Source organism: Opisthorchis viverrini (genome assembly GCF_000715545.1).
Source record: "Opisthorchis viverrini unplaced genomic scaffold opera_v5_123, whole genome shotgun sequence".
In the NCBI taxonomy this organism is placed as follows: domain Eukaryota; kingdom Metazoa; phylum Platyhelminthes; class Trematoda; order Opisthorchiida; family Opisthorchiidae; genus Opisthorchis; species Opisthorchis viverrini.
The window spans coordinates 1,261,371-1,286,887 of record NW_008751777.1 but is presented as its reverse complement, the minus strand read 5'-3'; the positions used below and the strand labels follow the sequence as shown (position 1 = coordinate 1,286,887).

At 46.8% G+C, this 25,517-nt stretch overlaps 1 protein-coding gene across 1 annotated transcript in view; it reads left to right on the top strand.

The window, feature by feature from the left end:
- The window catches only part of T265_06061 (hypothetical protein), a gene marked incomplete at both ends in the record, with an annotated part of 228,146 nt that overhangs the window by 32,808 nt on the left and 169,821 nt on the right, over positions 1 to 25,517 (top strand). Inside the window, one exon of the mRNA XM_009171231.1 lies at positions 6,657 to 8,618. Within this exon, the coding sequence (XP_009169495.1) occupies positions 6,657 to 8,618 (1,962 nt within the window). The remainder of the gene's footprint in view (positions 1 to 6,656; positions 8,619 to 25,517) is intronic.

Genomic DNA, 25,517 nt, shown 5'->3' with positions numbered 1-25,517 from the left:
GACGAACCTGGTATGAGAGACTGAGTGTCGCTGGGACACTCCCATGTGTAGCTCAATGGATCGCCGAGGTGCGCAAACCGTCACACCACGGTAAGGTCCAGTGTCTTCGTAGTGACAAATCGAGATGAAATCTGCCTTTCTCAATCGTGAGGGTGACGTCCATCTAAAAAAGCCGTTTGTCACGTCAAGATGGGTTGATCTTAATTCAGTCAGCGCAAACACCACTGCTCACAGAAATTCAGTCTACGAAAGCGCTTTCAGTCCTCGAATTAAGCATAAACCCCACGCCACGAGCCACTGCATAATAATAAATAGGCCAATCTGATTAGTGCATCCGCGTCCACTGTCTCCCTCGTGCTTTGTTTTGTTCCACATCTCACAATGTGCATCACGAGAAAACATCGTGACAATGAATACGATATTGGTGAGCAACACGTCAACAACAGGTCAATTCCGGTTCCGTGAACTTTTGAAGGACGCCATGTGATTTCACATTATGATTTTCACGCCCCACTCGTTATAACGATATATATAAGGACAGAACACAGCCAACCACACACACAGATCACGCGTGCTTCAGAGTACAGGCAAGCTCAACACACGAGCCCAACGCGCCAGTCACGGGTAACCAGGGTATATGTGTGGCTGCAACAACGGCGAAGGAAACACGAAACCTGCATCCGGATCAACAATAGGATTTATTAACTTGCACCAATAATACGATAAGTCCCTCTTTCCATATGTACATATTAGTCATTCCACTTACTAAAGAGGTCTTTGTTAGTTCTCATCGTTTTCTGCCCATATAACTAGTTTCTTGGGTTATAGTAGAGCACTAACAGTAGTACCAGAAGTCTGGTTTTGTTCCGAGGGGTTTCAGTTGCATGAGCAAACTAAGGTCTTTTACGCAGGCCTCATCGTTATCACTAATCACAATACCAGAAGGGAACGCTGGCACTTTACTGCCATACAATCGAGTGAATTTATTTCAATAGTAGGAAAAGAGATCACGAAAGGGAAGGGGTAGTCTACCACATAGATCCGAGGCATCTGCAGGTAATCTGGATTGAAACTGAAAGTATGGATGCCACTGACCTTGGTTAGGCGACATACAATTCAGTGTCTACAGTCAAGCACAGGGAGGGCCACGCGCACCCCATCCTGAAAGCCGAACAGCAACAAAAGCACCCAAACCTTTCGCAACATCCTTCATTCCCATCTGAAATTTCTAATCCTGTCAACATCTGGGTTTCTGCGACGCCGAATTGGGTGGCATGGAGGACAAGGCTCGTCTTGGAAGAGGAAGAACCGCTTCCTGGTCATCATATTCACAATTCGCAGCTAGTGAAACTTCCGAGATACGTGTACTGTTCCACAACTTCCAGCGTCACTTCTTGAGTTCTTAGAGTCAATTTCGAGCACTCTACGTCCCGTCGCATTGTAATAAGAAGATATAATAATCGTTCAGCTTGAACACCCTTTTCGGTGCCTAGCTGCCATTCCACCCAAAGGAAGCACGAGGTTTGGGATACTGCCAGGTTGCCCAACCCTCGACAGGGAAGTCGAGAGGCGGAGGCTGGGTTCAAACGAGGGACCTTCCGGTCAGTAAGTTCGTGCTTTAACCACTGAGCCCTCTCGACCCCAAAAGGCGCCGACACCCGGTATTCCCAACCGGTCACCCGTGCATGTACTAACCGGCCCCTTCATTGCTTAACTTCGGTGATCAGACTAGAACCGGTGTTTCCCACATGGTACGGTCAGGGTCCGTCGCAATATGAGCGCGAACCGTACGCCGAATGTTTCGATGGCCTTTGTCAGATTTTCAATAAGTGCTTGTTGTGGACGGGTTTTCAGGGTCTGTTGTTTTTGTTCAAGTAATTCCCAGGATGTGGTTGCCATTTTGCACATGAGTCGCTGCAAATACACTTCCATTATACCGCTTAATCGCGTCTAATTGCATGTAGCATCGGCAGGCCACAACTCACTAAAACGCCATTTCCTCGTGCCTGGTCCAAGAAGACGGCCTCATTTACGCTGGCCTTAGGTTTGACTTCTGGGGCTCAAAACCACGACCGGGCATCTGAAAAAAAGGCATCACCAGACACGTAGTGCATACATGAGTTGTAGGAATCGTCTGGTGATACCATCCGAGCAAGCCGTGACTCCGAGCCTGGCCTCTAGAAATAACCGAACCCAGGTATTCCTACCAGTAGATATTTCATGGCCCCACTTCGTTTATCATCAATGGCCTGGAACAGTTAAGCGGAAGAAACATCCTGATGAAAAGCTGGCACCCTGACGTGATCTCCCGGTTGCCTGCTGCAAAGACATCGCGAGTCACTGTCCCCTGAGGTCATCGTCAGCAGTTGCAAAAAAACGTCTACCTGCCTACAGTAGCTATAGCTACCACAGTCCCGTTCACTTATGATTTGGGGAGGTGGACTAGATGGCTCCGTATTGGAGGCGGTAGCTGATATAACTGTTGCAAAAATGCAGGTTTATCAGTGGGCCTTTCACTGGAGATTCGGAGGGGAACTGTGCATTGAAGGTAATAGATCTGATGCATTGGCGTCATTGGGGGACGCGACCGGGCCACGTCTGACTGTCTCTAACCAGTGATGTGCCCCGTCTCGTGGTATCCATCCAGGAAGACGGCAATGACCAGCGCAGCTAATTTTGAGGTAATGACTTTCATACTTCACATACCGCCCTTGGCTCGTTTCTACCCGGAAAGAGCCCTTCGAGGAAGTCGGTCGACTGGTATACTGGTCAAGCTAGGGCAACCTATGGTGTGTTCAGTGCATCGACCGTAGGCAAGTTATTTCTTCTGAAAACCATTCGACTTACTTCAGCATTACTGGTCCGGTGTTTATAATAACCTCGGGTAATGTCATGAAGAAACTGGAAGCCTTTTGACATCCTCAGAGCGCCGCGGCAAGGCCTCTGACCCATAGGATGATATGGAGTGCACCGCGGAATAGTAGTGAAATAATTGTTCAGCAGTAATACACTTTCGGTGCCTATCTGCCATACCACCCGAAGGAAGCACAAGAGAGCTGGTAAATAGCCAGGTTGTCCAAGCCCAGACAGGGGGAGTCGAGAGGCGGAGGTTGGGTTCGACCTTCCGCTTAGTAAATTCGCGCTCTAACCACTGAGGCATATGGTGCCCAGCACTGTAAATCCGAACTTGTCGAGCCTATGCCATCGGGGATGCAGGTTTACAATTCCAATTGGGATGGAAATATTATCATTCGCGAGACCACTGGGACTAACACAGATGTCTAGGTAGATAAACTTGTCTACTACCAAAATCGGCTCATCCGCAAGCATGCAATTAGGGTTCAAGCCCACCCAGTCTTGCAGTAGCGCTTTACACTTTGGTGTAAAGCGCATGTTAAACCATGGGGCAGATTTAGATTATTCAGTATTGTTTGCATCACCATGGGTCAGATCCAAGAGAAGCGGAGTACTATGTATACTCGACATCTGTGACTGAATGCCCCGGGAGTGCTACGATCCCACAGGCATTAGAGGCTGATAGTGAAACTTTCGTAATTACATCATTGACGAAGTGGAAAAGGAAAGGTAAAAGAGGACAGCCCTGTCTGGCACAACTTGATGTGGTGAACTCAGGCGAGAGCTTCCAGCAGACCTTCACACGGGTCAATAATTCATGGGGGACACCTTTGTTCCACAGACACTGTCATAGTGCCTGGCGCCCCATAGAGTCAGCTTTCAGATCATTGTTGGTTGTTGGAAGCAATGTCTCTGTTTCAGAATCTGTCAGAGGGTGAAGATGTGATCGGTCCATTCTCTTACAGTACGGAATCCAGCTTGGTTTTCACGAGCCTGTCTTCCCCTGTGTTCAGCTAACCTTTAAAGGATAAGACCAGAGAGCCCCTTCGATGCCACAGCTACAAGGCTGATGTCCCGGTAGTTTGAATACAGCATCTGCATACCTTTTTTGAAGATAAATGTCCACATGCTCCACTCTGCAGGCAACTTCTCTTAGTTCCGTATAGCACCAATAAGCTTTGTCAGATGGGTCACCAGGGATTCTCCTCCTTCTTTGAACAAGGCTGGATGTAGACCGTCTGGTACTGGTGACTTTTCACGTATCAGTAGGGCTTTTTCGTACCTTATTTCTTCTTCCGATGGGCGAGCGAGACTTACATTCCATTCGCCAGTATGAACTATCTTCACAGTCTGGGTTACAGCATGCAAGCTGAACTGTTCTTCGAAGTGTTCGGCTCATATTTCCAGTCGACGTTCTTGCGAGTGAATTAGCGAGCCGCCTTTTTCACTTATCGTTTCGCTGAACGTTGCTTACCTAGGGCCAGTCAATCGTATGAGCTGATACGGGACACAGCTGTTTCCCGTAGCAAAAGCCTTCTCCATCTCCCGAGCTTTCGATGTCCACCAGAGCTCTCGGTCTTTCCTTAGACTCTTCACTATTTGGCGTTTGNGAAGGACTTGTGGCCCCCGTCGTACTCTTTGCCTGCCGGTATGGATATCCTGGCAGAAATCCCGGATAGCGATCTTGACGAGATTCAATGGTCTTGTGGTAGAATCGGATAAGTCGGACAGACAACACTGAACGCCGCTAGCGTAGCTCTTTTCACATTTTGCCACGCTTCATCCAAATGCTCACCACCACCACAATATTGGTTTACTGTGGAGCGTCGTTGGGGTAGCTCAGATTGACACTGTTGAGCTATGGTAGTTCTTCGAAGATAGTGTAATGGCATGCTTCTTGCTGAGTTGCGAGGGCCTGAGTGAGAGCGAACTGTCAGGCGTGCATGCACCATGTTGTGATCGAAATCAAGTGGTGTGCCCCAGAGGTAACGGCAGTCTTGAATTGTGGCTCTGCACCGGTGGCTGATGGCCACGTGGTTCAACTGGGTCCACGGTTGATTTGCAGTTGGTGTCCGCCAGGTTACGCGGCACACGACTCAGGAAATCGTTCTCCGTTGTCTGTGCGGTGAGCATCGATTCCGACTCGACCGCCCACATGTGATTCCAAGGAGCTCAGACTAGATTTGATAGAAAATTCCGCTAGGGAGTGGGCCTGATCTACTCTTTTCTTGTACCAGTTTTCACTGAAGTTCTCCTAGGCTCCATTTTGTGTCTGATCTATATCGACGACCTTCCATACTTCCCTTAATGCCCATGTCTACTTATTGCGGACAACTTGAAACCCCGACAATGCAACGCCAGCGCCCTTCAAATGGATACAGACGCTGCAAATCAGCGGTCGCTGGACAGGCATCTTCCTGTGGATGAAAGTGCGTCCCTACGTCATTCGGAGAAGACTCAGCGAACGCCTTTGTTGTCCGTGGAGAGGATGGACCAGAAGTCATTTCGAGGATAGATGCCAGAAGGATTTAGGTTTCTCGCACTCCTGAAACATGTTCTTGTCATTTCACTATGATAATGTCTCACAGTGTATTTGCCGTTCTATGGACGATGCAGCACTCCCTCCGCAGTATTACTCGCATGGGCTTGCAGATACCCTACGGGGCCTACGTGAGACAGCCTCTTGAATTTGTCAACCAACTTGTCTACTCAAGAGGCACCGAACGGACTGCTACGATGGTTGCTGGTGTCAAAACCATTGATTGCGAAACAAATCTCGGGGTGCTTGACCTCTTTCCTGTGAAGTACCTTCGACTCCGAGGTGAATTAACGCGTCGGGGAGATGATGACATCTTCAAGCTCAAGCGCAGTCTTAAATTAGACAAAAATTTACCTAATTTCAGGTAGTTCTGTGTGTGGAACAACCCAATTCCACTGGTTGTTCACACTGGGCCCAGATTAAAACATATTTAGATATTTTTTACGAGTCCTCGCGCTGGCAAGCTTACTGCCCGGTGCTGAGATCTTAGGGATCAAAGCTACATCATTTTTCGCTTGTCTTTCAGGGTGAACAGAGGCCGCTGAACGGGAAGAATGGGCACGATTCAGGAATCTTCGGCCTCAATCCTGTCTATCAATCCATCAAACCCAAAAAAACAAAATTGATTTTGTTAATCTGCACCAATGGTGAGATCAGAAGTTACCGCACTGTGGCACGTGAAAAACAGCAGGAGACGAAGAACTTGGATAGGTTCCTGGGAAAAAAGGGTTGCAACCAACTCTAAAGTGAAAAATCCAACATACATTATTGCTTTGAGGTGTAATCATTAAAAAAGGAATCTATATAAGCTATTCAGCAAGCCAGAACAAGACCTCTACTTACTGACAAGATTTCAAGACATTTGTCCAGAATTCGTGCTCCCGCATATCTTGGAAATTCATTCTCGATTTGTTCTACGTAGCAGCAACGTTCGAAATTCGCACGTTACTACTATGCTCAGCTGCTCAGATTGATGCGTGGACCAGCGCACAAGGCGGAGAAACCATTCCACCCATCCAAGCCAGCCTACGCCCAAGGCAAACCCAAACCAGGATCAACCATTGGTCGATAGTAGGCACTCGAAGCGCCCATGCTAACTAGCCATTGGCTTGGAACTTCAGATCTAGACCAATCCAGATTTTCAAGGACGTCTAGAAGGTCAGCGTAAGAAAAGCTATATAAACGACGGCGCACTACACAACGCCGATCGCCTTTCCAGCTCTCGAAATTCGTTCGTTCAGTCCGTTGAATTTGGCTGAAGATGCCGGCAGTTGGGATCGATTTGGGCACTACATACTCGTGCGTTGGAGTGTTCCAGCATGGAAAAGTGGAAATCATTGCCAACGATCAAGGAAATCGCACGACACCCAGCTATGTTGCGTTCACAGATACCGAACGACTGATTGGTGATGCCGCCAAAAATCAAGTAGCAATCAATCCAAGCAACACTGTGTTCGATGCGAAAAGACTGATCGGTCGGCGATTTGATGATCCATCGGTGACGTCTGACCGAAAACATTGGTCTTTCGAAGTTATCCAAGAGGGTGGTAAGCCAAAGGTCCGTGTGGAATACAAGGGGGAGGTCAAGACGTTCTCGGCAGAGGAGATATCTTCAATGGTGTTGACGAAAATGAAGGAGACAGCCGAAGCATATCTGGGTACGAAGGTGAAGGATGCCGTGATTACTGTTCCGGCTTATTTCAACGACAGCCAGCGTCAAGCCACGAAGGATGCGGGTGCCATTGCTGGCCTGAACGTTTTGCGAATCATCAACGAACCGACAGCTGCTGCGATTGCTTATGGTTTGGACAAGAAGGTGGGTGGAGGTGAGCGACATGTATTGATCTTTGATCTCGGTGGTGGTACGTTCGATGTTTCCATCCTCACGATCGACGATGGTGTTTTCGAAGTGAAGTCGACGGCGGGTGACACGCATTTGGGCGGTGAGGATTTCGATAACCGAATGGTGAGTCACTTCATCCAAGAGTTTAAACGCAAGCACAAGAAGGACATTTCGGACAACAAACGTGCTGTCCGTCGCCTTCGGACGGCGTGTGAACGTGCTAAGCGCACTTTGAGTTCGAGTGCGCAGGCGAACATTGAGATTGACTCGTTGCACGAGGGTATCGATTTCTACACGTCGATCACACGTGCTCGGTTTGAGGAGCTGAATGCGGACCTGTTCCGTAGTACGCTTGATCCGGTGGAGAAGGCTTTGCGCGATGCGAAGATGGACAAGAGTGAGATTCATGACATTGTGTTGGTGGGTGGTTCGACTCGAATCCCGAAGGTGCAGAAGCTGCTTCAGGATTTCTTCAATGGTAAGGAGTTGAACAAATCGATCAATCCGGATGAGGCGGTTGCGTATGGTGCTGCAGTTCAGGCTGCGATTCTCAGTGGTGATAAATCGGAAGTTGTGCAGGACTTGCTTCTGTTGGATGTGGCTCCTCTGTCGTTGGGTCTGGAGACGGCTGGTGGTGTTATGACCGCTCTGATTAAGCGGAACACCACAATTCCCACGAAGCAGACGCAGACGTTTACAACCTATTCGGACAATCAGCCTGGAGTACTGATTCAAGTGTATGAAGGCGAGCGTGCGATGACCCGTGACAATAATCTGTTGGGCAAGTTCGAGCTGTCGGGGATTCCTCCGGCCCCACGTGGAGTGCCACAAATCGAAGTGACTTTCGACATAGATGCGAACGGTATTCTGAATGTGTCGGCGGTGGACAAGAGCACGGGTAAGCAGAACAAGATAACGATAACGAATGATAAGGGTCGTTTGTCGAAGGATGAGATTGACCGTATGGTGGCTGACGCGGAGAAGTACAAGGCGGACGACGAACACCAGCGTGATCGTGTGGCAGCGAAGAATGCACTGGAGAGTTACGCCTATTCGATGAAGCAGACTGTTGAGGATGAGAAGGTGAAAGACAAGATTTCGGAGTCTGACCGTAAGTTGATCAGCGAGAAGTGTTCTGAGGTGATATCTTGGGTGGATGGGAATCAGACTGCGGAGAAGGACGAATATGAGCACAAACAGAAGGAGTTGGAGAAGGTGTGCAATCCGATCATAACGAAGATGTACCAGGCTGCTGGTGGCGGTGGTGAGGGTATGCCTGGTGGTATGCCCGGTGGATTTCCAGGTGGATTCCCTGGTGCAGGAGGTGGAGCTGCTTCCGGTGGTGGTGCTCGTGGCCCGACGATCGAAGAGGTGGATTGAGGAGAACGACGATTGTTTTTTATCACATTTTAGGAGTTATTGCATTTAATGCATTTTCTGTATTGTGTTTTGCTCGTTTTTATTTCGGACTAGGTTGGGTGGGCTAACTTAAGTGAAGCTTCCCGTTGTTGGTAGTCAGTCCTTTGTCGCTGGTCCTGTTTACATGGTGGCATAGACCCGTTTAATGTCCTTCGCTGCGCGCATGCTGTACACTGACTCGGGTTTTTTCGCTGGTTTTATCCGTTGGAACCCACGTGTTTTCAACCTAAGGTAACCTTGGGAGTCCGCCGTTTGGCGACAGAACGGGTAGGTATGTTTGGCATACTCTACGGCATAACGTCCGTAAGGGCGTAGTGGGTGGTATACTAGTTTTTTGTCGCACATGTTTGTGCCCAAATATTGTAGGTCCCCTCGAAATCTGGTACATTGTTTGAGAACAAGATCAGTCCATGGCGTGCGTAATTGCCTCGAATGGGGGTTGGTCATCGTTCGGGGTTCAGTGTGCAACGGTCAGTTCGTTACTACCCTCCCCATTGATTTGCGCCAGGGATTCCGAGCTGGGACCGCATACACGAGTTTACTGTGGCCGTGATAAGGTGTTCTATCGACGTCACTCCGGTTATCCCGGTTTGAATAAGGGATATTTCTTTGTCAGCTCTCTGCCCTTCCAACTATGGCCGGCTCTTCACCTGATGGTCTTTTCATGATTAAACTGTGCAACAGTTAAGGGTTCCGGAATGTAGGTTCAAAATCCCGGGCTTCTAAGACTTCTCCCCAGAAAACGATGGATTAGTCTCTGCGATCCTGCAGATTGCACCACTATCTGAGTGTACTGTAGGGCAGCCTCGGGATTATATATCTCCATGCTAGGATGCCAGTAAAATTGGGAAGTCGAGTTCAGGATACCGTTCGGTCAAGGGATGCATGGCGTTGAGCGCGTGCAAGGGATATTTTCCTGTATCTTGACCCTGGGGATACTCGTACTTTCTAGGTGCTCGCAACAAATCCCTACTATCAGAGTCGTTTTCTCCGGCCGGCTTTTGATACGTCAACTTCCTTAAACCCCGAATCAAAATCGTCATGCTCTTCAACATCAGTAGGTCCGGATGTAAGGTGTATCGTCGCCGGTAGGTCCCGGCTCTGCGTTGGTCTGTGATGAACTGCACTGCAAAGTGGCTGGCCCGAAGCTTGCCGGGTTAGTCCATTATGTATGAATGCTTGTTGGGCCAAAGGCCTTTAGAGGAGTTCGGATAGTTTGACTGTCAGGTCGCTCACCGGATGTGACGTCCTGATCTCAAATTGCTGTTCCTTGGAACTGCATTGTGGAGTGTTGGTAGTTTCATCCCCTTGTTGTAATGCACCGAAGGTTGTGCCGGAGGAACAACGATTCTTGTGGAAAGTTGTTAGGGACCTTGACTAATTGTTTTTGTGGGATGTTAGTGGCTTTCTTGGGCGTATTTTCAATGCATTTGCGTGCGGCGGGTAGGGGATCTTATGCTTGGCTGTGGCCGATTAATGTTAACCGCAAGTGGAGTTAGTCAATCCTTGTTTGCACCCACCAGTAGGGTGCAGTGATTGCGTAGATCCATATGTTCCCTCTCAGGTGGCATAACCCACAGTCCAGTTCCGGAACAAAATGGATAGACCTCGGGTTGTGTCGGTGTTCATCATCATCAACAGCATGACATCAGTGTTCAACACCGATGCTTCACGGCCGTGTGATGTTTATGCAGTGGACCAGTACCCGTTACAATCGGGCAAAACTGATATGATGCCTAATGCTTTTACCCTTATGGTTTCATGTATATTCGTTCGTATGAAGGGAATTGACTTCAACCTTATTCTGTCCATAGGCAGAGTGCTCGTTGGCGAATTTCGTCTGTTCCTGTTTGTCTGCTGCCAAGTCTGCTGCTCTCATCGACCTGAGCATGGTGTCCTACCCTTGGTTTTTTAAGCTTCGACTCTCGACTGAGAAGTAAACTGTTAAGTGAATTGGGTATAATGGTCGCACAGAGTCTTGGACTTAGTCCGGAACACGACTGATTGCATAGGAAACACGTAGCTATGCAGCTGGAGACGTACAATCTGGGGCTTCTGTCTTACATTTTGAGCAATCTGTCGCCCTGAAACGATTGGCACATCCTTCTTAGAAGCACTGCTAAGCATATTAGAGCTCAGGTAGCTTGAGGTATCTCACTGGTTAAGACGCCAATTTACTGACAGAAAGGTCTCTGTTTGCTTCCAACCTTTGTATCTCGATTACTCCTGTTTAGGATTGCGCGGCCTGGCAGTATCTCATCCCTTATCTTCCTTCGGGTGGCATGGCAGCTAGGCATCGGAATTCTGTTACAGCTGAACTAATACTATCAGAGAATGTGTTCCGTTAATTGTGAAGGGTGGTGTACGCGTGCTAGTTGGCGTCTGTTTCAACAAGTTTTCTTCAGTCACTTGTTCGACGGTGAATGTTTCGAGGTACTGGTCAGTGCATGTGTCTATGTGGCAAAACGTGAGTGAAATAATCTGGAACCCAGAGTCTGTCTCGAGATTGTTCTGTAAGGTTTCTTTTTTGCTATGAATTATTCGATTTATACATAGATTTTTCAGCTTCCGGGATCTACGGCTGCGTGGTGAGTCCTAAACCGAACACAATCACTGATGGGCTGCCAGTGGATTTTGACCTATCATCACCCACTACTTATTTAGATGTTTATCCCAACTCACCAATGTCCCACGAGGTTGAATCGAGTTGGATTCCCCCCCCCCCAAGATTTTCAAATGGTTTGACGTCCGAGTGGGACCTTGCGACACATTCGACCGTATGACCACCTGCATTGACCAGTATCTATTTCTCACCCATAAAGTATAAGCGGTGCCTGATTAAATCAATTTCATAGGGCGAGAACAACTGGCTCGAGAAGACACCTTGTGAAACAGATACTGATGCGGAGGGCGATCGGCGCAGATTCAGCCTTCAAAATTTGCCGAACACATCCTCTGATATGATTAACTTTTAAGAAGGGATTTCCACTGCCTGTCGTTTTAGAGCGACCACGTTGCTCAACACGTAAAACGAAAACCCAATCTGCCCTAATTCGCACATTCTCAGCTGCTCAGTTAGTTTTTCATGCAATCAGAGGGCTGTGTTTCAGGCTAGATCCAAGACTGGTTGATCATTCTACCGCGCTTCATCCATGAGTAGTCGGCTTACAGCTGTGGTGAATCGCAAATCAATGGTCGAGCGAACTGGTGTCTTTCTCAGCGGACTTCTGAGCACTTACGAGAAGAGTTGCCACGGTCCATATAACTTACACATAAAAGCGATTGGTCACTAAGGCTCATGCCTATGGAGCAGGTCATATAGTTGAGACTTCGATAGCCTTCAACAGTGTGTTGTGCAACCAAACCTCGAAAGTGTTTGCCCTGTGTGAAGTAATCTTGATTTTTGCTTATCGGCATCAGTAGCGGCTTTTTCGTTATTCATCCTAATTGTCTGGACGAGGGTCTAAGGCTGTGAGCACCTAGAAATCTTGCTTGCACTGGGAGTATTCTCCCCTTTTTTATGTCATCATCGTTTCAAATAAATAGCGGGCGCACTACAGCGAGGCACAGGTGTCCAGTACTGTTGTGCTACTAATGCTGATAATGATTTTCACTAGCCGGATCTCGCTCTGTGAGCACTGGCGTGCTGTTTAAAATGGGTTCCCTCGACAACTGGTCACCCCGGATGTGTACGCAACATCTGCATCTCGACTATCCCTGTCTCGGCTTGGGCAATCTGGCAGTATCTCAGCCCTCGTGCCTCTTCCGGGTGGCCTGAAAGTTAGGTACCGAGTGTTAAAGCTTCTTCTCCAGATGCGTGGAATCGTAGTGCGAACAAGGACAGCCCCTCAGTTAACGAAACTAGACTGGAGTCATATACACCGACCATCTTTTACTACTCAGTTTCGTAGCACGACATTGAAGCACCAGTGTTAACACAATGTTGCTGTCTGTGATGATGATGATGATGAGACGGTATGGCATATCCGCCACAATAGGCTTAATGATGTGTGTGTACCTGAAAACCTCGCAATTTATTTTAACAGGTTGGAGCAACGGGAAATCTGCCCGTCACGCGCTGTACCGTATGATTTGGTCTCACTTTTTCGTAACAGTGACTTTACACCCGGAGAATCTTTGCAAGCATCAACTCCTTAGTGGTGGTTCGTCTAATGTCCCGTATTTAGACCCAGATTAAACGCAGCAAGAAGATGGAATTTAGAAAAAAACAGTAAGTTACGCTTTACTCTTTCTACAATAGAAGTGCACGAGCTGAAATGGTAGAGTCGAAGTAACTACATGACATAAAGTAGAGTACAGTATGGAGGAATAGGATTGTGGCGATTAAATTTTCGCCACTAGTGACAAGTGGATCCAAGAGGCAGATTCTTCATATGACTATGATGTTAACTGTCAGCAGTGTGTAGATGAAGCTGTGCTGAACGGTGCAGCACGGGGGCTTTTGAGTCACTGGGGGGTGGACGGGAGCGGCAAACTGGTCACTGTACCTCTGAAGAAGTCAGGTCCATTATGCTGATGGTACCTCAACATGATGTGATGGTGCTCAAATCTAGGCATCTCAGTACTATTCGGACGTGTAGGGGGGGGGGCTAGATGGCTCAGTGGGTAGAGCGCGGATTTACTGACCTGAAGGTTCGTGGTTCGAACCCGGCCTCTGCATCTCGACTTCTCCCATCTAGGTTTGGGCAACTCTGCTTCCTTCTGGTGATATGGCAGCTAGACATCGGAAGTGTGTTACAGCTGGATGATTATCTTATTTCATTACCCTATTCTTGATGGGATACAGAGCTTCCTTGCCCTATGTTTCTATCCTATCCTCACTTTACTAAGGTTTTCTTTCCTCATAGTTTGAGGGCGGTTATACGCCTATTTGTATTGTTATTGTCAGTGATGCTGGTTACAATAGAAGAACCTTAATGAATATTTGTACGCAAACTAAATCAGATGAGGGCTGATCTCAGTGAGGGGTGTGGGCTGCGGGGGGTCTGTGTGATGCGGGCGGCTGGTCAGTACGTAAAGCATGCAACTGTTTATTTGAGCTGCCTTTAGAATATGAACTTTTCAAATACTGGGTTTGTCACAGTGCCTGAGGTGAGGTCAATGCGGGCTTTACTCGTGATTCGAAGTGGTCCTTCATTCATCCTACTCAGAATGGTCATTGTGGTTCAGACGTTTGGTTTTCCTCATCCTAGTTGGCTACCGCCACTTCTTTTTACCCTCCAGCTTTATACCTCGGGACTGTAGCCCGTGTAGGTAAACCTATGTGGAAGCTGTCGGCGTTTCGACACAATGCCCGTACGAGGGGATTTAATGGCATGATTAGACAGGATTTCTCTGACACTGGGCCCAGAACTGAACCCATGAGTATACTATCTTTCTGGCAATGGCACTGTGCAAAAAAGCATGTATCGTAAGAAAATCCAGAGTGGAGGGTCTGAAAATCTTCACAACTGTGTTTCCCTGCAGCCAAAACAAAGCCTTCTTACACTCAACAGCTCGGGTGACGCCTTAGATGTGGTTTAAATGAATATGTCTATCCTGACCGCATCTTGGAGAATACAGCGCAGAAAATTATAATCAAACAGCTGTTCGTACTGCTCCCTTTAGTGGTGAAGTGTTTGCTGGATTTCGCTCTGCAGCTGCCGGATTGTTGTTGAAGCTTGGTCCCTCAACGACATCCCTACTATGTCAGACAGATGTGGATGCATTCCCATTACTGACCTTCTTCATGGCTAGGTAAAGATGCAAATGTGCGGGTGGTACCACATGGGCTTTATGATCTGTCACCTTTTTAGGTGGAACGTAAAATATGCACTAATTGGTTCTTCGTAGGGCTAACGTGTGCTTCCAGACCTATGATGCATTTCATGTGTTTGATGCGTAAGATATAGCCGGTCGTGTCACAGACTGCCAGATCACCCATCAAGCACGAATAACCAATCCAAAGTGGTTGGACTGTTGAAGCTATCTTCATTATGTCGAATGTATATGTTCGGTAGCATTTGTCTTCTCTTTTGGAAATTCAGTGACCTCGTGAGTAGTATGTTATATCAAAAGTTAATAGTGTCATTCCCGCTAGTAATTTGGGGGCGGTAAGTGCACAGGGAACCTCTACGATCATCCAGGATGGAGTGGGTTGGGGATGTGGCATTGCTTTCTTGGGAAGTCTATTCCAGCCCACCGAACTGGAACACAGTCAGTGGTAGATTTTTAGGATGGTTTACGAAACAACTAGCTCCTACTGGATCCCTACTGAATCTCTCGTTTATCACATTCTTCAAAGGAATGCGTTGCACAAAGTCCGTCTAGTGTTTTATGTGTGCGATATTTCCTTGGAGGAACACTACTCGACTAAAACGTGAGGTGGTCTTTGTGCAGCACATTCACATGAAGAATATCACGAACAAGAAGTTCAGTTGGGCGGCTCGCAAAAACCAAGTTAGTTTGCATATGGGACACTTCGTGGACTTCGTCGCAATGCACCGAGAATTTTTCCAACAGAAATAGGCCTACAGACTAGTGGGAACAACTCGCCATCCAAAATAGGGTAGAACTATTGATAGCCAAACTGCAAAAGTTACGATAGCGCTCGAGATGTCTCAGTGGTTAGAACCCGGAGCTACTGACCGGAAGGTCCGTGGTTCGAACGAACCCTCGCGAACACGCTCGCCTCTCTAGACGTGATAATCCAGATGCGTCCAGCGTGCGCTGATGGAGCAGCGGTAATACGTTCGACTATCATGTCAGAGTTGGAACGCTGGTACGACCACTACTAATTTCGCTCCAGTGATAGCTTAACTCGAGTCCAGTGCTTCCAGCTCGCTTGGTGTGGACAGGAGGAGGAGGACGATGGCTTTTTGGACGTGAAGTCTATAACCCAGACGGTTGTTTGTGTGTTTCATAACCTTTGACCTCTCAAACATGCCACCCTACCATAGAAGTAATACACTACTCATAAGGTTGCTGAAGGCTGTTTGACAACTCATGACCTGTTTCACCCTTCTTGGGGCTCATCAAGTAGGCGAAGTCTCCCAGTTTACGTCAGTCTTATATTCTATTTGAACCCAAATTGCATGAAATTAGCGGAATGCACTCATTTGCAAACCAGTTTGATTTGCTAGAAGGCTCACCTGGAACCCAACTGAATCTATCATTTATGGTTTTTTAAGCAGTTGAATGTGCTGCACCAAGCCGCCTCATGTTTCGGTTGGTACGATGTTGAAGATATCGCGATACATGTAAAACACTACTCATAAGGTTGCTGAAAATTCTTCGACAGCCCAGCACCTGTAACTACCAGAAGATGGATGAATGGAAATGCATGTTTGTAGTGTGAGCAGATTTGGGATTTTTGTGGAGATTTCATCCTGTAAATAGAGTCAATCTATGCTGAAAAGCCGAGAAGAACTGTACAACTGTTCCATCCTTATTGGGAATCATCAGCAGTGCGCATCTCACGAAACTCTGAAGAGTCTCGAACCCGCGACCTCCCGGCTAGTGGTTCGTTTAACGTCTCTTCTTGTTTCAAATATCAGTGCGAGAGTTCTTCAGCAAATCTCGATCCTATCTCGTCCTGTGATTTGTGCCAACAAGGTCACAGGACGGAATAGTCAAAACATACTTACATTTTTGTGGCTCAAAACGAGGGGACGCTGCTTGTCTATTGATAGCTTTTGCTTTTTACACTGATTCGTAATTTCCAACTTATGCTCTGTCTGTCCGATGGAAAAATCCTCGCTGACCCGTGAGGATTATTCGAAACTAGGAGAAAAGTTTATTGGACAGATGAGTGCTACGAAGTCCCCCTTTTCGGCTTTGACGGATCACCTCCGACATTTGTCCAGGTATCGTATCACTAAAACATCATTGTGTTGTGACTTCGGTGAACACAGGACTAAACAACTCTTTATAGTCACAGGTCGCCGGACGTATAAAGATGGTCTCATCAGGTCTCGGGTCCGTTTACCCGTACGACGCTTGAGGAAATGAGCGATTTCAGACTCCCATTGCCACATTGTTTCGCGTCCAACTATGGAATATCATTTCGGCTGCATGGTCTGAAAACAGCTACCCATTCGAAATTCCATCAATCATTCGAGCTCAGTTCCACATGTGACGGGAGAAAATCAAACTGGCGAATCTGACTTTTGAGCAGTGCGGTTTACTGTAAGGAATGCAGGTGTCCAGTACTTCGCTGCACCTCGCGAGAGGACTCCTCAAGGAGAGACGCCCTTCTTAAGCAAACGGTTTGAGTGAATTCCACCGCAAAGAGGGAATTTCCACAGAACCGGAAGGTGGAGGCTTTTAGTTCATGAAGTTACTGATTTACCTCTCCCCTCTGGAAAGAACAGACAGATACTACTTCCGTTCATCTACTTTCAACAGCCCACTATATTTTTAGACTGCTAATGGCAGTTCCCAATATATTAATAATCTTTACTAGGCTTTATCGATAATTTTTCCTGAGCTACGCACACCGATGTGTTCTTAGAACATAACACAAATGCGGTAGTCGTCCAGTTGTAGCACCCTTTCGGTGCCTAACTGCTACGCCACCAGAAGGAAGCATGAGGGCCGGGATACTGCCAGGTTGCCCAAACCTACAAAGGAGAATCCGAGAGGCCGAGGTTGGAATCGAACCGCGAACCTTCCGGTCAGTAAATTCTCGTTGTAACCACTGAGCCATCTAGCCCACAAATGCAGTTGAGAACTAAGGCTATGAGGGTACGAGTTCTGCCAAGGCAACTCCCAAAACCACAAAATTTAACCAGTTCCTAATAATGACCGCATTCCGATTGTTACTTGATAGGCTAAGCATCACGCTGTGGTTCTTCAGATTCGCATTGTCTGTGTAGAATCAATCCGTAAGGATGTGTTTTCTATACCGGTTCATTATGCTAACTCGCAAGCTTAGCGTGTTCTTTCGCCATCGATCGCCCACCTCTTCGTTGATTCCATTCTGTTTGAACATGTGAAGGCAGCGCACTTTACAGTTGGCACTGTGTTATCGCGCAGAGTATGCTCTAACCAACGCGAATTGGTGGTCGCTGGACGAGCCAAGTGTCTCATATTTATGCACGTACTATTGGCACAGGATGAAAGCAAGGCTACGTAGTAAGCAGAAACTCTCTGAATTGGTTAGTTTCAGTGCGGCCATGCAAAGCATTCAAGCAGAAAAAGTGCCGAGATGAGTGTGAACATAGCGCTGACTTTGAAACAGTCAGTTTAGTCCACGATTGATGGCTTCATGGCTTTTCCAGCTGACGTTCAATGGTGCACGTCAGCGCGTTACTCTCTGCGTCGGCAATGCATGAATGATTCATTTCTCATACGGATTCACAATTGTTGTTGATGCACCGAAGTGTCTGTTGGTTAGAATAATCCAGCAAAGCTGAGTGTGGTAGTGCAATGATTCCTCTGAAAAATACCGCTATCTTATACGTGGCATTGTTTCGCGTCCAACTATGGAATATCATTTCGGCTGCATGGTCTGAAAACAGCTACCCATTCGAAATTCCATCAATCATTCGAGCTCAGTTCCACATGTGACGGGAGAAAATCAAACTGGCGAATCTGACTTTTGAGCAGTGCGGTTTACTGTAAGGAATGCAGGTGTCCAGTACTTCGCTGCACCTCGCGAGAGGACTCCTCAAGGAGAGACGCCCTTCTTAAGCAAACGGTTTGAGTGAATTCCACCGCAAAGAGGGAATTTCCACAGAACCGGAAGGTGGAGGCTTTTAGTTCATGAAGTTACTGATTTACCCCTCCCCTCTGGAAAGAACAGACAGATACTACTTCCGTTCATCTACTTTCAACAGCCCACTATATTTTTAGACTGCTAATGGCAGTTCCCAATATATTAATAATCTTTACTAGGCTTTATCGATAATTTTTCCTGAGCTACGCACACCGATGTGTTCTTAGAACGTAGCACAAATGCGGTAGTCGTCCAGTTGTAGCACCCTTTCGGTGCCTAACTGCTACGCCACCAGAAGGAAGCATGAGGGCCGGGATACTGCCAGGTTGCCCAAACCTACAAAGGAGAATCCGAGAGGCCGAGGTTGGAATCGAACCGCGAACCTTCCGGTCAGTAAATTCTCGTTGTAACCACTGAGCCATCTAGCCCACAAATGCAGTTGAGAACTAAGGCTATGAGGGTACGAGTTCTGCCAAGGCAACTCCCAAAACCACAAAATTTAACCAGTTCCTAATAATGACCGCATTCCGATTGTTACTTAATAGGCTAAGCATCACGCTGTGGTTCTTCAGATTCGCATTGTCTGTGTAGAATCAATCCGTAAGGATGTGTTTTCTATACCGGTTCATTATGCTAACTCGCAAGCTTATCGTGTTCTTTCGCCATCGATCGCCCACCTCTTCGTTGATTCCATTCTGTTTGAACATGTGCAGGCAGCGCACTTTACAGTTGGCACTGTGTTATCGCGCAGAGTATGCTCTAACCAGCGCGAATTGGTGGTCCCAGGACGAGCCAAGTGTCTCATATTTATGCACGTACTATTGGCACAGGATGAAAGCAAGGCTACGTAGTAAGCAGAAACTCTCTGAATTGGTTAGTTTCAGTGCGGCCATGCAAAGCATTCAAGCAGAAAAAGTGCCGAGATGAGTGTGAACATAGCGCTGACTTTGAAACAGTCAGTTTAGTCCATGATTGATGGCTTCATGGCTTTTCCAGCTGACGTTCAATGGTGCACGTCAGCGCGTTACTCTCTGCGTCGGCAATGCATGAATGATTCATTTCTCATACGGATTCACAATTGTTGTTGATGCACCGAAGTGTCTGTTGGTTAGAATAATCCAGCAAAGCTGAGTGTGGTAGTGCAATGATTCCTCTGAAAAATACCGCTATCTTATACGTGGCAAAAGCTGTCCGATAAAGTTGCGGCATTAGACCATCAGGACGTTATGTGACCTTCCAAATTAGGATCAGTTTCTTTTTTCGCGAACGGGTTCCAAGGAGTACAGAACTTCAGAGAAGGTCAGATTTTCTAAAACCGTCGTGCAGCTGAAACCATCTTTAAAAAGCCGTCAACTGCGGCCTATCTGGTTCGCTGTTAAGGCCTCACTTCGAAGTGACTTTCAATGAGTCTTTTTGGCTTTAGCATTTGAACTTTGATTGGACTTTGCACCTGAGTATCGATATTCATTAGCAACAGGAGCAGCACACATGCCAACAAAGTGGAATGAAACACCCTGGTTACTATCACAGAGCTTTAAATTAAACTTTAGGACTAATGCGAGATGGCTCAATTGGTTGGAGCATGAATTTACTGACCAGAAGGTCCGTGGTTCGAACTCGACCTCTGTCTCTCGACTTCACTGTTTAGGCAGTATCCAAGCCCTCGTGCTTCCCTCGGGTGGCATGGCAGCCAGGCACCGGAAGGGTGTTACAGGTGAACAGTTTTAGTGCCTTAAGGAGCAAGAGTTAATGACGATGCCATTAGGCCCTTTTTACTGATCAGTTTTCGCCATGAAACCTCGATGCCACACGGAAGAGATCCATCGATAGAGTCTTCGAACACAAGAGTAGGGCAAACAGTGGGGCCAAACATACAATACACAAGCGTCAATCACTAGGTGGAAACATTAACCAGGTGGCTGTAAAACAAATTACGGAAGCCCTTGGTCGCTAGGTCAGACAGTAGTGAATACTGGGTAGTTATTTAACTGATGAGTGGGTATCCACTTCGGCGGAAGTCGTCTGTCCGTGCTGGGTTGGCCACTGAATTTGGAAGGCTTACTCACCCTTGATCAGATTTCCCAAATAGCCTGAGCGCGATCGACTTTCCACTTGTGTCGTGGTTAGCGGTGGAACTATGGGACAGACGGGGCACATGCTCCTAGTAAAAAGTCGCACGAACCGAGTGGATGACGGGTTTATAGGTCTGGGTCTAACACAAACATGTAGCCGAGTAATTGAGTGAGCTATGGTGGAACTATTGTATGCAACCACGAGTCTACGAAAGGTTTCAACAAAACTTCCATTAAGGCACTTCGGAGAGTTATTACGGTGTAAATGCGCTAATACTTGTGCCATTTGAAGATTATGCTGCACTACACAACCCCAGTTATCCAAAAGCCGATGAGGCTCGTTCTGCTTTTGCTGGTATTTTTTAAACCGCCTAGTTTGCCTGTTGACAGTCGCCTCTGTGCAGTTCGTTTGGCAACATATGTGAGAGTACCCCGCAAACGCGCCAATAATCGCTGCCTGTTCATTGTATCTGCCTACTCTCAAAGATGTTTTGCGCACCTTATTGCGGTGGGCTCAGAGCTGAGATATTGCTGCGATTGCTGGGAGTGTCGATGCGCGAGTAGATGACCTTGGCTCTGCTCAGGTCCTATTTGGTGGCCGTCTTAGTTGAAACCTAGACGCACGACGAACGCTTTCTGCTGTGATTTGCTAACTGCGGACTGTTTCTGTCCAGTACCAACCTCGGAAATCGCTTGATTACATGGTGCCACTCCCTCGTGCGGACCAAATTTCAACATGGATATATCTCATCGCCATTAGTTTTAGGTAACGTGGGTCATTTACTGACTGGCGCTCGTTCCGGAAGCCCTATGCGAATTCGTTGCGTTTTCAAAGGCGTGCAAATGCGCACAGCTCGACCCGCAATGGAGAAACACTCGAACCCTGAATTAAAGCGGGTACTGTCCGAAAATCCTGCAAGATGCTAGGAGCTCCGCTTGTGAAACGGCACAGCCGAATAGATTGCCCTCTTAGCGTTACCTACCAGGCGCTTTCTCTCCTAATATGCTGATCCTGTTTCGTCGTTTATTCTAGTGATACTCTTCCACTAATTGGAATTACGCTTCGAAATACTGGCTTTTCGGAGTTTCCTCAGTTAGTACGAAATAATTTACAACTGTCTCGTCTGATGACAAAGCAATTGATTCATCTTTTTCCGGGGAAGAAGGCATGGGCAATAGTGGGTTCGATTACGTTGCTGCACGTCACACTTGCTAACCTATGATTGACAGTGTAGAAGATACACTCAATGCACGAAAGTTGACCCGGCTATCGAAAGCACTAATCGGAAGTCGTTTCTTTTGGAATCTGGTCAAAGCAGTCACTCTTGTTCTGTCCCTTCCTCTCCCAAACCCTTCCAGTTACAGGATGCGGAGATCCTCAATCAACATTTTGCCTCCAGTTCCTCTCTTTCCCCAACTCTGTACCAGTTTACTCAGTCTTTGGTGAGTGTTCGACACCTCCTGTCGGAACTCAGTATTTCCAAACCATCGATCTCGATGGCTAGTTTACGAGTCACGCGTTAGGTGACTGCGCTTGGGAGATCAAAGACGCTTGACCAATTTCGGTATGCGGCCCTCCTTATTATGCCTTTCATTTCCGGGATGCACCAAGAAGAACAGATCATGTAAGCATTCACACTCGGCAGTGCTGGATTTCCTCAATGATCTATACTCTACCCACCACTTTGCTCCCTTATGTGAACGATCTTTTTACGCCCGTTACTTCTTCTATGCACGGCTTGTCACCTGCACCTCTCTTTCTCCTACGCCCTCCCCCTCTGTGACGACCAGACATAACACATTACTGTTGTGAACATTGTTGATTTTGACGTAGTTCCAACAAGATTCAACACATCCAAGTCCCTCCATTTATCTATCTACCTTGGAGATTCCATTCCTATCTTGGAGCTTTGAGTGGAATCCGTTGCCATTCCCAATTCCTCACAGTAAGTTCTTCCTGGCTGTCAAAGCCTTAGCGGCAGAAGTACCAAAAAAAGTTTGGTTTCTTCTTATCGGCACGCAAATACTCTATACATCCAAGGTTCCCCATACCTTGCTGCTACTTTTTGGTTGAGGTCCCTTGTTCTCATTCATTTGTGCTCGATTTCACTCAAGGTAAGGTAGTATCGCTTCGCTGACTGATAGCCCACAAACAAGTTTTATTTCGTTTTATTTTGGCGATCTGTTCCTTTGCTCATTTGTCTCAACCGGGTGACACATCTTTGATTATCCAGTACATCTTGTAGGACCATCCTCTTCTTGTGTTATTTTTTTATCGAAGGATACCTAGACTTTGGAGCTGCTTGGCAATCTCTGATTTCAATGACTTCTAACCGTTCAAAAGCCATATTAACATTCCTCTCAGTCTCTCTAGACATTGTGTCACTTGGGAGCATAATTTGTAGGGAGTCTTTGATCATTGGTCTTCCCTTCCTCCATAAGTTACAGCTGCGTCATGGAAGACGCTTCCGTGCCTTTTTACTCCTCATCACCATAACAGTTTAGAGCTTCAAGTAGAAGAACGTAGTGTGTGAATCCGCAGACATCGATTATGTGTACTCACTTGTTTGCTCTTGTGAAGGATTAGTATCGACCGCTTGAATGGAATCTTTTCCGAGTGTGTGGTTTACTGACAGAATTATTATTATTATTTATTATTTATTATTATTATTATTATTTATAGACTGTGCGGTGACAACACATCTGGTTGAATCGAATCACTTGATCACGGGTACGATCGCATTTCCGCCGAGTGCGTGCGAGATAATCAGAGGTAGCATGCAGTCGGATGTCGGGCACTGAAAGTTCGAGATTGCCCAATCCACCCTTAGAAACGCATCTAGCCTGGTCTATCGCCCCCCCCTTTAGGTGACCCTCAAACCCTGTCATGTGGGACACATCTCCGTTGACCAAAGTAGATTTCGATCGCATTAACCGCCACCGGAATCGAACAACAAATCATTTATCCCCTTTTCCTTTTTGTTGGTTTTGTTTGCTTTTATCATCTAGTGTGATACTAAAGCGATCGGATTTAGTCTGAGTAGAATCGTCAAAACCAAGCTCTATGTACTGTTTGTGGTGGCCTTATCTTGTCAGTGAAGCTAATCCATGTTTGAAAACCGAGAAACACTGTACAGCTGTTTCACTCTTGTTAGTAATCGTCATCAGTATTCAGCTCAGACGGTTTCGAACTCGTGACCTTCTGGCCAGCGTTCAACTGTTTAGCCACGATTTGCGGACCAGCAGTGTGATTAAATCGCGTTTATGGGCAACTTCGGTCACCTCAGCATTTGTTTGATGAAGTTCTCCGTGGAGAGGACCATGAGCTAGTTTCTCAGACAAATATTTTTACAAGCGGAAGTCACTTTATACCATCAAGACATGAGACTTGCACTTGTGACTGGCTTCAGAGGTACTGTACAACAGAAAATGTCAATTTGATATTATTTTGACCCAGAAAAGTTGCAAGTGGACACTACGAGATAGGGATGTCCAATATTATTTTGAATCTCAACCGGTTGGAGACATTTCCAGGGTGTTCCCCGGAAGAAAATGCTGAAAACGAAATGTGTTTTTCAGAATTCCTAGACTAACTTGGTTCACCGGATTGTAAGATTCGGTGAGAGAGTTAAAGGCCTGATTGGTATGTACTTGGGCTACATAGGGCCGCCCTACATTTCGGTTGGTACGATATTCGGAGTAGCTCAAAGCATCGTTTGGACGTAACATACTACTCATTAGGTTAGGCTGTCGAAGAGTTCGGAGAGGCCTGAATAGTTATTTGAGTCTAGGCATTGCCTTGTGGTCATACTTTCGAGAATAACGTCTTTTTCTATGTCAATCGATTTAAATGGAGATTTACCGTTGCATCTGAAGTCACTCTATACCGCAATGGGTGAAGGCGTTATACAGTTGATTTTATTATTATCAGGACTTACCAACAGCATTTATCTCACGAATATTAAGCAAAACTTGATCTTACATTTTCTGAACTCCATCGGACATACCACTACACATTTCTAAAGTTAAATTGTCAGGGCTAGACGGAGAACTTCGCAGACTCGCGTCTCTTTATCTTCGTGGTGCGCAGCACGCTTGGGACTCGGCCTCGATTCAACAAAAGTTAACCTGCTGTAAATACGCTTGTCGCCTGGAAAGAAAGCGACCGGATTAGTAAGTAATGCAAATTTCGGTGAACACAGTCCCGTATTTGTAATGTACTACTCATAAGGTTGCTGAAAATCCGTCGACAACGGACGACCGGTTTCGCTCTTTTCGGGTCTCATCAGGTAGGCGCAGTCCCCGGGTTTCCGTCACTTGAAGACAAATTGCACGAAATTAGCGAAATGCACTCATTTGCAAGCTAATTTGGTTTTTCTTCGAGAGACTCGCCTGGAACCCAGCTGAATCTCTCGTTTGTGATGTTCTCAGCGAGTGGATGGGGATTGCACTTCCTCGTTGCCTGATCCCTTTTTGGAGCATCCCTTTTGGGGACCAATATTCAATATACAGCATCCGAATTTCCCGTGAACGTTCACACACGGCTAACGGGTCACAATGAGAGGTTGAACTCCGTTTCATTTCGATGGGCAACTATCACAACGGTATTGATTTGCGTGTCGCTTGCTTGCTCACCCAAGTTATCGCCCATGGTTGGAGTCAACGATCGTTTCATGTGCCCGTTGGGGTGAACTTGCTACCAAGTAGACTGTACAGTGGCTGATTTCGTCAAAGGAATCTCGTCTGACCCAAAAGTCATAAGGCTTAAATTCGTCAGCTGACTGCTGAAACAGGTATTTAGTTTTTTCAATCTATTCTCTATATCCTCCACTCTTGGGCGAATGTTTCAGCCGGCCGAGATTGGGTGACTAGCACCTGTCTGATGGCAGGCGGCCAACATATGGATGGCTTGTTAAAGGTTCCATAGTAACATTGATTTGGCCCCGAGCAATGACACATATAAGACGGAGAGCTTCTTAAAGTGAGCACAACTCGAAACTACAGCCATCCACTGAAAACCCACAAGATCCACCTCTTACAAAATTGTCTAGGTATCCCAATACGTATTAA